Here is a 16005-nt window from a genome sequence, read left to right on the forward strand (position 1 = left end):
GCCATCGTTGTCGCCGTACGCCACCAGGTGGGTGGCTGGATTCATGTTGCGATCAGAACGCGTGTGTTCGTGTGTATTTCTGCTATGAGTGTGTGTTGTGTGTGGTGTTGCTTGGCCGGATTTCAGGAGAAAAGCCACCACCACCACCGTGAGGTGGTGGATGCCACCTCCAACCACCACCTGCCGCCACAATGGTGGCTGGGTGTGTGTATGTGTTATTTGTGTGTGTGCGTTCATTTGGATATTACGTTATAATATTGTATTTTGGCCGGAAGAATCAAGAAAATTCATAACCACCACCGTGAGTCGCCGTTGACCACCACTACCCGAGGTAGTAGTAGGTGGTGCCCGACTTAATTAACAATTAATTAACCTAAAAGATTAACTAATGGACTAATTGGATCGCGATTGGGTTGGAAACCCTAACTAGGGTTTAGAAAACCCTAATTTTGAATATGTTAATTTGGAATTGTCGGGACCCGCATTTTGGACCTTTGGATTAAAGTTATGAATTAAGCCCGATCACGTTGTATGTTTGACCTAGTAGATTGATGGACTTAATGGATTAAGTCCTTAATGCGTTAAGTAAGAAACACTTAACCCTAATCGTCATTTTATGTGAAAACTTAATTTTGCTTGGGCCTTGAGTTGGGCCTTTCTATTGGGCTTTGGTGATTGGGCCATTTATGGGCCATCCAAGAACAAGTATATGGACTAGAATATTTGGATGGGCATTAGGGTAAGGCCCATGTAAGGGGTTTGGGCCCAATTTGGACAATTGGGCCGTAGATGGGCCTTGTTGATTATTTGGCTTTTGGGCTTTCAGAGTTTGAGTTTGGGCCTTGATTTTGGACCAAACTAGGTTAGGGGTAGAATAGTCCCCTTACCCCAAGTATGGAGTTGTGGTCATGCATTGGAACCCAAATATTAATTGGGTGTCATTTTGATGTTGAGAGTTCGGGAATCTGTCAACCAGCAATTGGAGTTTTATCTGCGGGATTTCAGCAGTGTCAGGTGAGTCTTCTCACCATACCAATGGGTCGAAGGCATCAAGGCCGGCCCACTTATCTAGTTGTGATGATTATTGCGGATGTGCTATCGATACATTATGTGTTTATGTGAAGACCATGCGGGGGTTCCCATGGCAATTAGTTATATGTGGTATACTAGTTGATTACGTGGTATGTGATATGCTAGTTGTCTTTGTGTTACTTGCATGGAAGACCTCGGGGGGTTCTTGAGGAACTAGGGTGTAACACCTTGGAGGGTTTCCATGGCATCCTTAGTAAAGACCTCGGGCGGTTCCCGAGGCACTAGGGTGTAAGACCGTGGAGGGTTTCCATGGAATCCTTAGTTAAGACCATGTGGGGGTTCCCATGACATTGGGCTAAGACCATGTCGGGGCTCCCAAGGCACGCGGAGTAAGACCCTGGAGGGTTTCCAGGGCATCCTCATATGTTTGTATGTATGATTTATATGACAGTGGGCTAAGACCCTGGAAGGTTTCCAGGGCACCCGGAGTAAGACCCTGGAGGGTTTCCAGAGCATCCCTATTTGTTTATATGCATGACTTGTGTAGTTGATACGGACTATGTGATTATGTGTGTAAGACCTTGGAGGGTTTCCATGGCTTCCTTATATGTTGGTATGCATGGCTTACGCGATTGATATGGTTATATGATTATGTGGGGTATGCTCTGGGGAACTCACTAAGCTTCGTGCTTACAGTTTTGTTTATGGTTTCAGGTATATCATCGGTTTGTAAAAGGAAGGGCCCGACTCGATCGCAGCGCACACACATGTGTTTCCGTAGTATATGATTTTAGGACGAACTCTGATAAATGTTTTTAATTAATCATGTTTTTGGAATGTTTGGATTTAGAAGATATCTGTGTTTTTTACTGTATTGAAAAATGGAATTTTTACCCTTGATTTTTTGGTCATTACAAGAGGATCCGTACTCGAGTTAAAGAGAACTGCAATGAAACCAGGAAACTTTATGAGACTCCTCGATATATATATATATATATATATATATATATATATATATATATATATATATATATATATATATATATATATATATATATATATATATATATGGTCTGTTTTCAGTATGGTGACTCTTTGAGGCAGGCCGGTTGGTGGTTGTGGTACTGGTGAGGGTTCAGGCTCAGGTTCTGGTGCCAAGCAGCTGGATGATCAGACGTGGGAGTTCATTTCGTCTGAGATTACCCGCATCATACTTGAGCAGACTCCTTTGATTTTTGGTACGAATAAGGAAGGTATCATGGAGGTGTTGGAGGAGCACTTGGGCTCTTTCCGTTCTAAGAAGTGGCTTTGATTAGCGCACGTTCATTGACCTTCAGGGAGTTCCGGGCATGTGGGGCTCCGAAATACTTCGGGAAGAAGGACCCGATCGCGAGCAAGCGTTGGTTAGCGGATGTCGCTAACGCCTTCCGCACTAGAAGTTGTCCCGATGGGGAAAATGTTAGACTTGCTTATTGTCTTCTGAAAGACAGAGCTCGATACAGGTGGGAGGAGGTTGGGCGCTCCGTTGGTGATGAGGCTGTTGATTCGATGACATGGGACGATTTTGTGACCAGATTCCGAGCTGAGTTCGCACCAGTGATTGAGGTGTAGCAATTGGCGAGGGAGTTCTAGGACCTTCGCCAGACTACTAAGACGGTAGCTGAGATCACCGTGATGTTCCGTGAGAGGGCACTGTTGGTTCTGCAGTATGTGGCGGATGAGGAGATGAAGAAGGCGAGATACCATGAGATGCTGAGGAGTGATATTCGGCAGTTTGTGAGTCGATCCAGTTGTAGGACACTGGAGGATATGATTGCGAGAGCCAGAGAGATGGAGATTGATCTTGAGATGGAGAGGAAGAGGAAGCCAGACCAGGCTCAGGTTTCAGGGGGGTTCGGGTAAGAGGCCCAAGGTATTTGATTCCAAGTCGAGAGGCCATCAGGGCTAGAGTCGCTGTGGCAAGTACGACAAGACGCACGATGGGGCGTGCAAGGTGGGTGGTTCTGGCTGTTTCAAGTGCGTTCGGACATGCCATATTAGCAGGGATTGTATTGCTACTGCTACTACCACCACCCCAACATCTGATCTGATTTGCTTCCATTGCAACCAGAGGGGCCACAAGAAGCCCCATTGTCCGAGTTTGGTAGCAACAAGACCAGTGGTATCACCCGCTCGAGTGCCGCTGGGGATCACTGATGGCTGACATGGCAAGACGGATGCTTCTGTGGTGAAGAGTAGGACTTTTCAGCTGACGGCCGAGGAGTCTCGCGTAGCACCTGATGTGGTGACGGGTATGTATCTTCTTCTTATCTCTTTATTTTTATTGAATTAACTGCTTATATTTATGTGAAGCTGATTTATGTTCTAATTGGGATAACATATCAATAGGAACATAAATAGTTAGGATACAATCTCATGTAGGGTTTATATATATATATATATATATATATATATATATATATATATATATATTTGTATTTGTAAACGTTACAATATTAAAACTTAAAAGTGGACTAATATGGAAAAAAGGGTAGAAAATGGGGGCTAGTAAGGTAAGTTATGAAGATTTGAAGAGACGCGGTGTTGAATATAACAAGTCCAAAATAGTAAGGATTTATTTTGAAAGTCTATATAATGAAAATGTTTGGTGAAATTAGGACGCAAGTTTTAACTTTTAACCATTCTTCTAATTATAAATACATACAAAAATCAAATTGTGACATGTGAGTAATAAATATTTAGCTAAAAGTTCATGATTTTATGCACAATGTACAAGTGTTTAATGCAGGAAGTTCATGTTTAATCCATCAACTTTGCCACTTGCAACCCCTACTTTGTATAATCCTACACTTGCAACACCTCTATTATGTAAAATGATATTTTTCATCCTTTTACTTTTTAAAATAATACTTTTACATTCTCTACCTTCAACATTGTAAAATGTCACTTTCACCCATTTATTTCTAAGTTTTTATGTTTATCTCTGGTTCCCGTAAAATTCACTATGGCTAATAATAGTACAAGTGGATAAATCATTTATTTGTAAAATGATATTTTCCATCCCTTTATTTTTTAAAATATCATTTTCACCTACTTCACTTTCAAATTTGTAAAATGTTACTTTTACCCGTTTCATTTTCTAAACTTTTGTGTTTATCCTCTGTAAAATATATTCATTGTAGTTAATAGTGCAAGTGGTAATGAACAATGTACAAGCATGTCAATGCGTAAAATACAACTGTAATTCATTAAATTTATGTAACCTGTCACTTTCAATCCATCTATTTTGTAAAATTATATTTTTCATCCCATTACTTTTTAAAATATCACTTTCATCCCTCCACTTTCAACTTTGTAAAATATCACTTTCACCATTTCGTTTTCTAAACTTCTGTGCTTATCCCGTAATATATATAAATACGATTTTCCACCCTCTACTTTGTAAAATGCATTTTTCACCCTTCTATTTTTAAAATGTTACTTTCACCTCTCAACAGAGAAAATCATCGTAGCTAATACTATAATTGTTAATGCACAATGTATAAGAATGTCAATGCGTAAAGTGCAAATTTAATCCCTAAGCTTTGTATAATCCATTACTTGCGACCCCTCTATTATGTAAAATAATTATTTTCATCCCTTTACTTTTTAAAATATCACTTTCACCTCTCCACCTTCAACTTTGTAAAATGTCACTTCACCCTTTCATCTTTCATCCATCAACTTTGTATAATCTGTCACTTGCAACCCCTTTATGATATCTTCCATCCCTTTACCTTTTTAAAATATCACTTTCACCCCTCCACCTTTAACTTTGTAAAATATCACTTTCATACTTTCATTTTCTAAACTTTCATGTTTATCCCCCGTTCCCATAATATATATAATACTATTTTTCATCCTCTACTTTCCTTATACACAACAAAAACACATAAAAACTCGCGGCAAAGCGCAAACTCAATTAATATATATATATATATATATATATATATATATATATATATATATATATATATATACAAACACACACGATTTAACTATTCATCGAATATTAATGGCTCAATTTTGGTTTTGATCAAAATGACGATGATAGGCTTCAAAATAGCAAGCTTAGAATTATATCTTGAAAATTGATACAAAATAACAAAATAAATAGATATAGTATTAGTTTTTTTCCCGAAGTGAAAACGCATGAATTGTACGGACCACATCTGCAACCCTCTGCAACAGAAGATATGAACCAAACGGCTGCAACCTGTAATAAGAAATATGTTTGTTTTTTAACTTTTGCAAGCTGATGCAATAAACCGGAATTAAAATGAACTGATTTTACAAACTTAAAATATTCAACATCGAAATTTTAATAATTCTAGTTTTACAACATTGAAATAAAATTCATACAACTAAATTAGTCTTACAATAATAATTTTAGTAGTAGAATAACAATTTTATTAAAAATAATTCATTTTATATTTTGCATAAACTGTTCAACAATATCAACCAAATACAATATAATTTTCATTGATACAATTGGAGAAAACTTTTTAAATACAAATGTTCTAATAAGAAACAAGTTAAAAGCAAATGTTGTAATAGGCCTAAAAATGATCTAAAATCTATGGTAGCTAACTAGTCACCATCCTTAACAAGCAGCAGCTCAGTACCACCATCAATGGCATTATCCAAGAAATCCCCTAATTCTATTTGAAGAAATCTAAAAATCGATGAAAAAAAAAAGAATAACAAGATTGGAAATTTCAATAAAAATTCTGGTATTAAACCAGAATAAAATCAATAAAATAATATAATTAGATTTTTTTTTACCATTTTGACATTGGCTATCAAAACAAAAAGAGAAATACTAAAAGGTTTTTAATCTAACAATATGTTATTTTTTCTTTTTGAGGTCGAGAGTTCAAGTCTCGTCGTAGACATAGATAAAACTAGGTGGTAGTTTCAGAAAAAATAAAAAACATTAAGAAAAACTGAAAAATAATAGAAAATAAAAATAAATATTAGTTTGATAAATATTTTTCGAACTAAACTAAAACTGATAAATATATTTTTCAATAACTCTCATCAAATCAAAAATTGAGATTTGCCCGTAAAAAAAACATAAAAGAAAAAAGAAAAACAGAAATTTTTTATCCTTCTCTTTACCAAAGTTGGTATTTGTCTATTTGAAACGATTTCTGGTTATCGTCGCACCTTGACCACTTTTTGATGAGCTTGTGGAACTCTGAAAGAAGCCATGGACCCGCCGGAGTTACCTGAGTGCCCGGTCTGCCTCCAGCCATTCGACGGCGAATCCACAATCCCACGCGTCCTCGCCTGTGGCCACTCTACATGCGAGACATGCCTGATCGACCTTCCAAAACCATCCTTCCCTCGTACCATACGCTGTCCAGCTTGTACCCAGCTTGTCAGCTACCCAACACAAGGTCCTTCTGCCCTCCCCAAAAACATTGACCTACTCCGCATCTCCTCCTCTCTTCTCCAATCTAACCCCAATTGCCTCAACTCCAAACCTAAAACCCCCACCGTATCATCATCGCCAGACTTCATACCCAATTTTTGGTCTCATGAATTTCACTATAATTGGAAGGAATGGGTCATTCCACGAGACACAATTTCGGTCGACACGAGCGTAGCTCTTGATGAGTCGTTTTTGCTTGGAACGGCTACAAATTCGGAGGCTTCTTCTGGGATGTCTTCCAGGTGTTTGATGAAAAGACATCAAAAGGTGAGCCTGTTTAAAGTAGGTTCTTTTACTCATAGTAACGATAACAGATTCAACTACAGTTACTTTGCGAAAGCTATCTGGATTTTGTTTAAAATGAGGGATGGTGCATTAGCTGAATTGATGTTGATTCTAACCGCAAGTTTGAAGGAATATCGAATTTGTCCTGCTTATGGGTTGTGGTATAACGAGGAGACTGGGAATTTATATCTTATCTGTGAAAGGAAACATACGACTTTGTTGAATGTTATTGAATCAGGCATTCAAGATGATATATCTAGTTTCGCCATGATTGGTATGGAGTTATGTGAAACCATAAGTCGATTGCATGAAGCCGAGTTAGTAACTGGATATACTTCATTATCATGCTTTGGTATTGATGATTTTGGGCACCTATTTATCGACTTAAATGATGTGTTCATGGTTGGACATAGAATTCAAAACATGATCTCACAGACCTTATCGTTTGCAGAAAATAAAGATAGTAAAAGATTGGAAATGTACACATTTCCTAGCCCAGAGTTATTAGCAGAGTTTGTAAAGAAAAGAGACATTGACTTGGAGTTTGGCAAGTCAACCATTAGCTATAGTTCAGATGTATGGTCGATAGCCTGCATATTACTTTTGTTTCTAATCGAGAAGTCTTTTGGTGAAGAGACACAAAACTTCTTGTGCAGTTATATATTCGCATTAGTCAATGAAAATGGTGATGATTGTGAAGAGTTACACCTGGCATGGTTGGATAAAGTTTCTGGTTTGTTAGATACTAAATTGGGTTCAGACTATGTCTTAATGAAGGATCTGTTGCACAAATGTCTATGTTTGGACCCTGGGACTAGACCAGTTGTGACTGACCTTTGGAAATCCATGAGGGAATTGATTATCAAACCAAAGTTTGAGGTAATGAGAAGTGTGGAAGAGAAAGTGATAAATAAAAGCACGTGTCACTGTTTGCTTCTAGGAGACTTGTCATGGCCATTAAAGAAAACTGATAAAGTTGATAAGAATGGTTTTAAAGATGGAGACTTGGTGGTGGAGAGTGGTGTCATTGAGGGTATTCGTGAGAATTCCATAAAATGCACTGATTTGAAAGGTCATCTCGATTGCATATCTGGATTAGCTGTTGGAGGTATGTGTTTGTCATTTTTAAATACCATGAAAATGTGGTTTAGTATTTAGTGGAGATGATTTGGTTTAATAATTTTGTAGGGGGGTTTCTTTTCAGCTGTTCATTTGATAAAACAGTGAACGTATGGTCTCTCCAGGTATGCATCATCAATTCATCATGATTACATTTACATATACATACATGGAAATGATGGATTAATGAAATACATAACACAGGGTCTTAATCATGTACATACATTCAAGGGTCATGAACATAAGGTAATGGCTATAGTTTATGTAAACAGAGAAGCTCCAATATGCATAAGTGCTGATAATGGAGGTGAGATTTTCATGTGGGCCATTAAAGTTCCATTTGAGGAGAATGCTTTCAAAAGACTGAATGAGGAAAAAGATTGGCGCTACAGTGGTATTCATGCCTTGGCTGTTTCTGAAGCTGGATATTTTTATACAGGCAGCGGGGACAAGTCAATAAAAGCCTGGTCAATGCATGTAAGGGCATATACGTCTTTTGCACATATGGAACTACTTTTTTTTTTTTTACATTAATTATTAAGTTATGGCTTATTCTCGTAATTAAATGTCAGGATTATAGTTTGACATGTAGTATGAGTGGTCACAAATCAGTGGTGTCCACATTGGCAGTTTGTGATGAGGTTCTGTATAGTGGAAGCTGGGATGGAAGCATTCGGTTATGGTGTTTAAGTGATCACAGTCCTTTAGCAGTGTTAGGGGAGGAAGAAGCAGCAGCATCACCATTTGGCTCTATTTTGTGTCTTGCTCTTGATAACCAGACTCTTGTTGCAGCTCATGAAAACGGATACATAAAGGTTGTTTCTCAAACTCACATTTATGTTTTACTAATTGAAGTAAGAATTTGATTTATTCTTTCTGTGGCATGAATATGATCAGGTATGGAAGAAAGACGTGGGTTTGAAGCCCATTTCAGCACACATGAGCTCCATTTTCTCAGTTTGTATGGAAGGAGAATGGTTGTTTAGTGGTGGTTGGAACAAAAATGTTGTTGTACAGAAACTATCTGGTGATGATGATGATGTGACAGAAATTGGAAGTATTTCTGGTGATTCGGTTGTTACTGCATTGCTTTATTGGCAGGGAAAGCTTTTTGTTGGCCAGGCTGATAGAATAATCAAGGTTTCAAATATCATTATCATTCAAAACGACGTAGTTTTAAGTAAAAAATCACCCTCCTGATGGTTTTTCTTGAATTGTAAAACCAATCAAAATGACATAGTGTAGTTTTGAGCACATGTAGTTTATGAGAAAAAAATCAAGTGGGTGATTTTTTATAAGCATATTTTGTTTGTAATACTCATGTGTTGTATAAAATTTTGTAGGTATATAGTTTTGGCGGATGATTTGGAAACTATGAAGGAGAATAGTTAAAAGCTTCTTCATGGTATGGTTATGAACTTATGACTTATGAGGTTATAAGGTGAGTAGCAGTATTGTATTTGTATGAGGATAACTATTTTAAAGATTTTAAAATGTGTACATATAAACATATGCATATACCCACATAAATAGCACTGTATATACAAACATAAACTGATACACACACAAACACATATACCCTTATAAATACATGTAGCCTATATACTGACATACACATGCCATGCCATATGTATACACACTTAAACACACATGTACATTGTACATAAGCATGCACAAAAGAAATATATGAGAAATTGTTTCTAAATATAGTGACGACAAGATATCTAGTGTATGAGGTGAGTTTGTGCTCCAAAAAACAATATTGGTGTTGGAGTGTGATGTTATTGGTTTTGAGTGCTGTGTTTATATACTACATAGTCTAGCGAGTTTGTTTGTTTTGTATTTGAATCATTTGTGGTATGTGGTTTTATTGAACAAAATGATTGCCAATTTTTAAGTTGTTTTCGTTATTGGATTAGTGGATTTGATTTAATATTTTATGAGTTGGTGTTACTTTAATTGTTTTCTTGTTTATTTTTCAATGCATCTATTTATGCTTGAATGTTGATGGTTTGTTCAAGATATGGGTTTTTGGCATGTTTATTTGAATTAAAAAATTTATGATTCATCCCACATGTAGCATTGATCATTGTCATCTTAATATTAAGAAACCACGATATTTTTTTTTTTATGTAATTTATATTTTTATTTATATGACCTATTAAATATTTGTCATTTGGAACGGTTTAAATTTCTTTTATCAAACTTTATTTCCTAAAATATAAAATTGGTTTTCAATAAGTTGAGTGAGAAAATTCTTTTTATTGAATTATTTTTAAAGCGAACCCTTATTTGAACCAATGTTGGTATCTATGGAACATGAGGTGGGTTTACATTTTTTATTTCAAAAAAACCAATAAGTGTTGATCCTAAAGGCGTTGCCAAAAATAAAAGAAAATCATATTTGAACACAGAAAAACAGAATCTCGCCAATCACAACCACAGGTTTCATATCATCGTTATTAGAAAAAAAAAAAAAAAAAGAATTACAGTTGTGGGCTGAAATTATTATACAATAGAATTAGAATAGTTAGCGGTTTATGGAATGACATATGAGTTTTATTTGTTGGGTACTAACACTACATTAGTTCATCAACATCTGCATCATACACATACACATACATTCATATTACACCTATGACACTTACTTTTAATTAATTAGACCTTAATTAATCAAGTAACTAAGCCAATAACCAAAAATCCTTACGCCATCTTGTGCTAATCAGGTACCCACCGATCCCTTTGCTTTGCTTCCTGACTCCTATTGTCAAACATTCCACCGTGTTGATACATTGCTCCACAAACCTCTCTGTGCTACTCATCCCTCCCAAGCTACAACAAATACCAACATACTTTATCTTTTAAACTTTATACTTTACTTTTACTTGAAATAGTAGCATACTTCTTATTCAAATTTTCAATATAAAGGACACGCCAAAATATGATGTTCTTCTGTGTATATTCCCGCTTTTTTGAAATTATTAACAAGACAAAAGATTCAGTCAGCTTTTTCATAAATACTCATGTCTTCTTTTCTTTATGTTGATTTATACAACTCAACTTTTAATCAAACTCGTTAACGAGGTACATACTACATACCAATGTCCTTGATATCGACACTCTTATTAAAAAAAAAGCGATGCTATTTTTTTTTAATAAAATAAGATAAAAAGTTGTAAAGTATTGGATTTGACCCGGTTTATTTTTTAAATAAATAGTTTACCAATTTCTTTCCAACAATAAAATACAATCATAGTTTGCATTGAAATCGACTCTTTTTCAATTAACTTCAATCAATCCACTACATTATACATTATTTTAATTTACCAGTTTCACTATTTTACATTTTTTTTTTGGCATTAAAGTCTTTCCAATAAATGCACCGTCATTTAAGTGTTAGAAATAAATCAAATAATAGACCAATAGAGCATCATCGTTCACAAATTTTACCTTTTTCTAGTGTAAATCATTCATATCTACAAAATGGTCCCTCAATTTTGATAACTTATTTACTTTTAACTTTATTTAAATGTATACTGGTATATTAATTACTACATTAAAATTAGTTTTGATATTTTAGTAAATGTGCTGAAAATGTAACTTTTTTTGTTATTTAATGAAATATTTCTTTTGGATAATAAGAAAATTTAGTTTTGTTAAAATGATATAGTAATATAATTTATCAAATCACTTGAAAAATACTAATCAAACATTAACAGGTAATATCCTTTAGAATATTTTGTTTTGATGTAAAATATAGTGCAATATAATGCAAATGATTTATTGTTTTTATGAGTATTTTCCAGCAAAAAAACAGTGATGGGATGGAATAGATTCACCTTCACAAAAACTATGTAGTAGGAGGAAGATGAAAGAGAGATGAAGAGACAAACCATTGAAGGAATGAAGAACTCTTTTGACCCAAAACAAGCACCGACACCTCTAGCTTCTTCACTTGGCTCACAACTGTTGCCAGCTTTGGACCTTCAATCACCAATGCTTCCACTTCCACCTGTGGACAAATTCAGTCACCATGTTCAGAAACGCCATAGATTTCAGTTCAGATCTCATATTGCTCACAAACAAAATGGGGAAATAAAAATGAGGATCTGTCGCCGTCAACCAAACTGGTGTAACGCAGATAAAACTATCCCCAAAATCAATGTGACAGAAATGTTTAAGATCTAGAATATGCAGATCCGTAAGCAATTTTACCTCAGGTTTACAGGCCTTGCAGAGGGTACCAAGCGAGGTAACCAAAAGATTTGTAGGAGCCGAAGAAGAAGAACCACCTTGACTTTCCTTGTTCAAATTAGGGCTAATCTGAAGAAGAGTAAGCATATCCCCTTTATTAGCGACATGTGTAAGCGCCCACAACATAGCATGCTTGGAATGCAACGATTGATCCACTACAACCATGACTCTCTTCCTCTTCTCCATCATCCCAGTAGTACCAGATCCCGAGCGTCCAGCGTTACTTCCGTACATCCCAACACCTTCCATCTGCATCAAATGCGACTCCCTGCAGCTGCTGCTAGCTTTTTTATTGGAAGTACTGTATCCACCCCATCGCTTGGATGTTGATTTCCAGCCTTCTTTTTCACTGAGTTGCCTTAGAAACGATGATTCTGAGGTCGGCATTCTACTCAGAAGCCGGTAGTACAATGGATTGAAGGCCGATGTAAATGGGGTACAATGAGGAACAGGTGTGTGTGAATGTGTGTGTCAGTGAGAAAGAGCGGGTGGAGGGTCACAGGGGTGTAAATATATATAATAAGAAGAGTTGTTGTGTTTGTATGCGATTGATAATAAGGTTGTGGCGTGTGGGAAAACAACAACTTTGACCGTACCCGGTAATCCAGTGCGTTTGTGTGAAATAGAGAGATGGACAGAGTTTTCCCCATGTATTTCTACTAATTCTTTAATACTATTTTAAAAATTATCACTATTTCTAAATATATTTGATAACTTTATATCCTTTATGCTTGGGGTAATACCCATCACAACATTTCAAAAAACTTTTCTCACCCTATTTCAGATAAGAACAGACACAAAACTACTAATAGTGTGTATGTAGTGTCAAATTTGTAATAGTATTTGTAATAGTATTTGTGTCAAATACTATTACAAAAAACTTTATATCCTTTATGTAGTGTCAAATTTGTAATAGTATTTGTGTATTGTGTAAGACATGTATTTTAATCTATAGTAACATCAAATACATGCCTTATCCTTCTTAATTAGTAAAGATCTTTTTGCTAGATGTCACACTTTTTTTTTAATTTGCCACATGTAATTTTTGTGATTATTTTAAATTATTTTTGAGTCCACATGTCATTTTATGGTTTTTCATTTTATTAAATTGTAGATAGTATTTATATTCAATAATAAATGCATATCAATTTCATTAATTAATTTTCCTTCTAATTTCAAAATTACCAAATTAAAGATTCATTAAATTTCTTTATTTATTTATCTCACTTTTCTTATAAATTCATACTTTTCAAATGTTTAGAATTTTATATTTTCTTTTAAATAAACTCATGTAATACATTAATCTCACACCTATTATATAATAATATAAAATTAGGTATATGTCTAATATAGGTAACTGACTAACAAAGGTTGTTTGGTTGTTTGTCGTTTGTAAAATTGTCTATATAAGGATCATTGATTATAGAGAAAAACTGCAATAAAGTCATTACATATTGGCTTAATAATCGATTTAGTTCTTATATCTTTTTTTATTCAATTAAGTTCCAAAAATCGGTAATCGTATTCAATTTAACCCTTTTACCCAGTCAACGGGTCATCCAACTTTCAAAAATTAGGCTTGGATTTTATAATTTTATTACAAATTTGGTCTAAAATTTACACTTTTGGCCTAGATTTTAAATTTTTATTACAAATTTGGTCCAAATTTTACCCTTTTGGCCCAAAATTTAGAGTTTTGTTATGAATTCATCATAACTTTAGTTTTTTTACAACTTTCTTTTTTCAAAATTTTGTTTCGAATATGTTTTTTTCTTTATAAAATCATATTTATACCAAAAAAAACATAGTTTCACATAAAAAATCTTATATTTTCTATATAAAAACTTTTTTTTTAAAAAAATTTTGTATACGAAATATCTATTTATAATAATAGGTATTTCTTAACTACATAAATATATACAAATTCGTAAATAAAATGTATACAAACACGTATTTTACAAATAAAAAATTGTATATTTTATTATAAATACATTTGTATACAAACACATATTTATAAAAAATGTAAACAAACACCTATTTTCATAGTTGGTTTTACTCCATGCATGGTATGGAATGTCTTAAGGCATTAAGATGTTGGGTTTTTATTAGGGGTGTAAGTGAGCCGAGCTACTCGTGAGCTACTCGGGATCGACTCGTTAAAAGCTCGACTCGAGATCGAATTAAACGAGCCTGAGCCGAGCTCGATCCTAAATACGAGGCTCGTTTATTAAACGAGCTCAAGCCGAGCTTCAATTCATGGGCTCGCGAGCCTAAGCGAGCTTAAACGAGCCTATATATATATATATATATATATATATATATATATATATATATATATATATATATATATATATATATATATATATATATACACACACACACACACACACACATATATATATATATATATATATATATATATATATATATATATATATATATATATATAGAGGCTCGTTTAGGCTCGATTAGGCTCGCGAGCCCACTACATTGTTCACGAGCCGAGTTCGAGCTTCCTCAAAATTAAACGAGCCGAGCTCGAGCTTGGTCAGGATCGGGCTCGGCTCGGCTCGTTTACATCCCTAGTTTTTATAGATTAAGCACTTAATGGACATGCAAAGTCATAAAGTTTGAAACTTTATGACTTTTAAGGGTATTTTAATCGTGGATCTGAAGATTGGACGAAAGAGCTTAATGCAATAAGCTCTTAAAGAGATTTTGGGAAAGCTGGTCGTACGTCGTGCGTAATTTGAGTACGCAACGCGTACGTGGTCAAGCCCCTCGATGGCGGTCAACGCTGGAGTACACCCGCATACATCTGGAGTACGCCCCGCTTACATGCACTGTGTCGACTCGGCTGAGTTGACTTATGGATTTTAACTGGTTTAACTTTGGCTTTGACCAAGTTTGACCAAGGGGTATTTTGGTTGGTGTTTGAGAATTGGTCTTTTGGATGGCGTTTGAGAATTTGGTATTTCAGATGGATAGATGTCAGTTAAAGCTGAGATTCGGAGTCGAGATCTCATCAACTATTGATCAGATCGAGATGTGAGTTTTCCTCACTGTACTTGCGGGTCGAATGCACCAAGGCCGGCCCGTTGGATTAGATATCCTGTTATGTAATAGTATGTTATGATGTTGTAGTGATCTGTTAGATCTGTATCCTGGTATATAGGATGCTTGTAACATCCCCAAAATTACGACCCAAAAATTTCATTTTTAGTTTACCAAAACATGACAAGAACTACAAAGTTTTCAAAACCATGAGGACACGAAATAGTTTTAGTTATACAATCAATACAGTACATAGAAAATCATCATCAGAGTATAAATCCCAAGATCTCTAATGCGGAAATCATAGTGTGATGCGACGCGATCAAGCAGACCCTTTCCCCTTCGAGCTGGAGGTACCTGAAACACAAACTGAACTGGTAAGCATAAAGCTTAGTGAGTTTCCCCCACCATACCACATACAAAAAGAACATAATGCTACACATATATGGGTGCGCAGCCCACCCTGTCACACCCCCAAACCAGAACGGCGGAAACGTTCGGGGGCGGAGGACGTCATGTACAGTATCATAACAATGCATAATAGTAAAACAAGCAACAACATCATCCATTGCATTAATAGTATAATTTTAATACAAGTGTGTTCTTGATGTGTGTAAAACCAACTAGTTTTAATCCTACTAACTTAAACACAAAGACGAACACACGAAAGGCAGTGTACCTATCGATTAGCAGTTTAGTTCAGGTAAGTAGGGTATCGAACACAGGGAACGGTAAACAATTAAAAGAAATGCTAATATTATCTAAATAAAACAAGTAATAGAAAG

General features: G+C 35.3%; 2 protein-coding genes across 3 annotated transcripts; one reads left to right on the plus strand and one right to left on the minus strand.

Annotated features, from left to right (window-relative positions):
• Positions 1 to 6197: 6197 nt before the first annotated feature.
• On the plus strand, positions 6198 to 12709 carry LOC145104185 (zinc ion binding protein). Of its 2 annotated transcripts, XR_013707178.1 has the most exons (7): positions 6198 to 7901; positions 7982 to 8037; positions 8117 to 8389; positions 8485 to 8727; positions 8810 to 9052; positions 9256 to 9353; positions 11719 to 12709. XR_013707178.1 is itself a non-coding variant. In XM_079041644.1 (6 exons), exons 1-6 carry the CDS (start codon positions 6284 to 6286, stop codon positions 9274 to 9276), a joined length of 2454 nt encoding a protein of 817 aa, XP_078897770.1. In that variant the 5' UTR covers positions 6198 to 6283; the 3' UTR covers positions 9277 to 9809. The 2 variants fall into 2 exon arrangements, 1 of the variants encoding a protein (XP_078897770.1); XM_079041644.1 differs by lacking the exon at positions 11719 to 12709 and having other exon boundaries at positions 9256 to 9809.
• Positions 10405 to 12553, minus strand: LOC145105040 (Adenine nucleotide alpha hydrolases-like superfamily protein). The gene is made up of 3 exons (XM_079042396.1): positions 12128 to 12553; positions 11806 to 11924; positions 10405 to 10744 (listed from the first exon to the last, which is right to left on the minus strand). The coding sequence occupies exons 1-3, from the start codon at positions 12551 to 12553 to the stop codon at positions 10594 to 10596; spliced, it is 696 nt and encodes a 231-aa protein (XP_078898522.1). The 3' UTR covers positions 10405 to 10593.
• Positions 12710 to 16005: the final 3296 nt, after the last annotated feature.

This window comes from Lactuca virosa, chromosome 1 (genome assembly GCF_052849685.1).
Source record: "Lactuca virosa cultivar CGN04683 chromosome 1, Lactuca_virosa_CGN04683_v6, whole genome shotgun sequence".
NCBI lineage: Eukaryota > Viridiplantae > Streptophyta > Magnoliopsida > Asterales > Asteraceae > Lactuca > Lactuca virosa.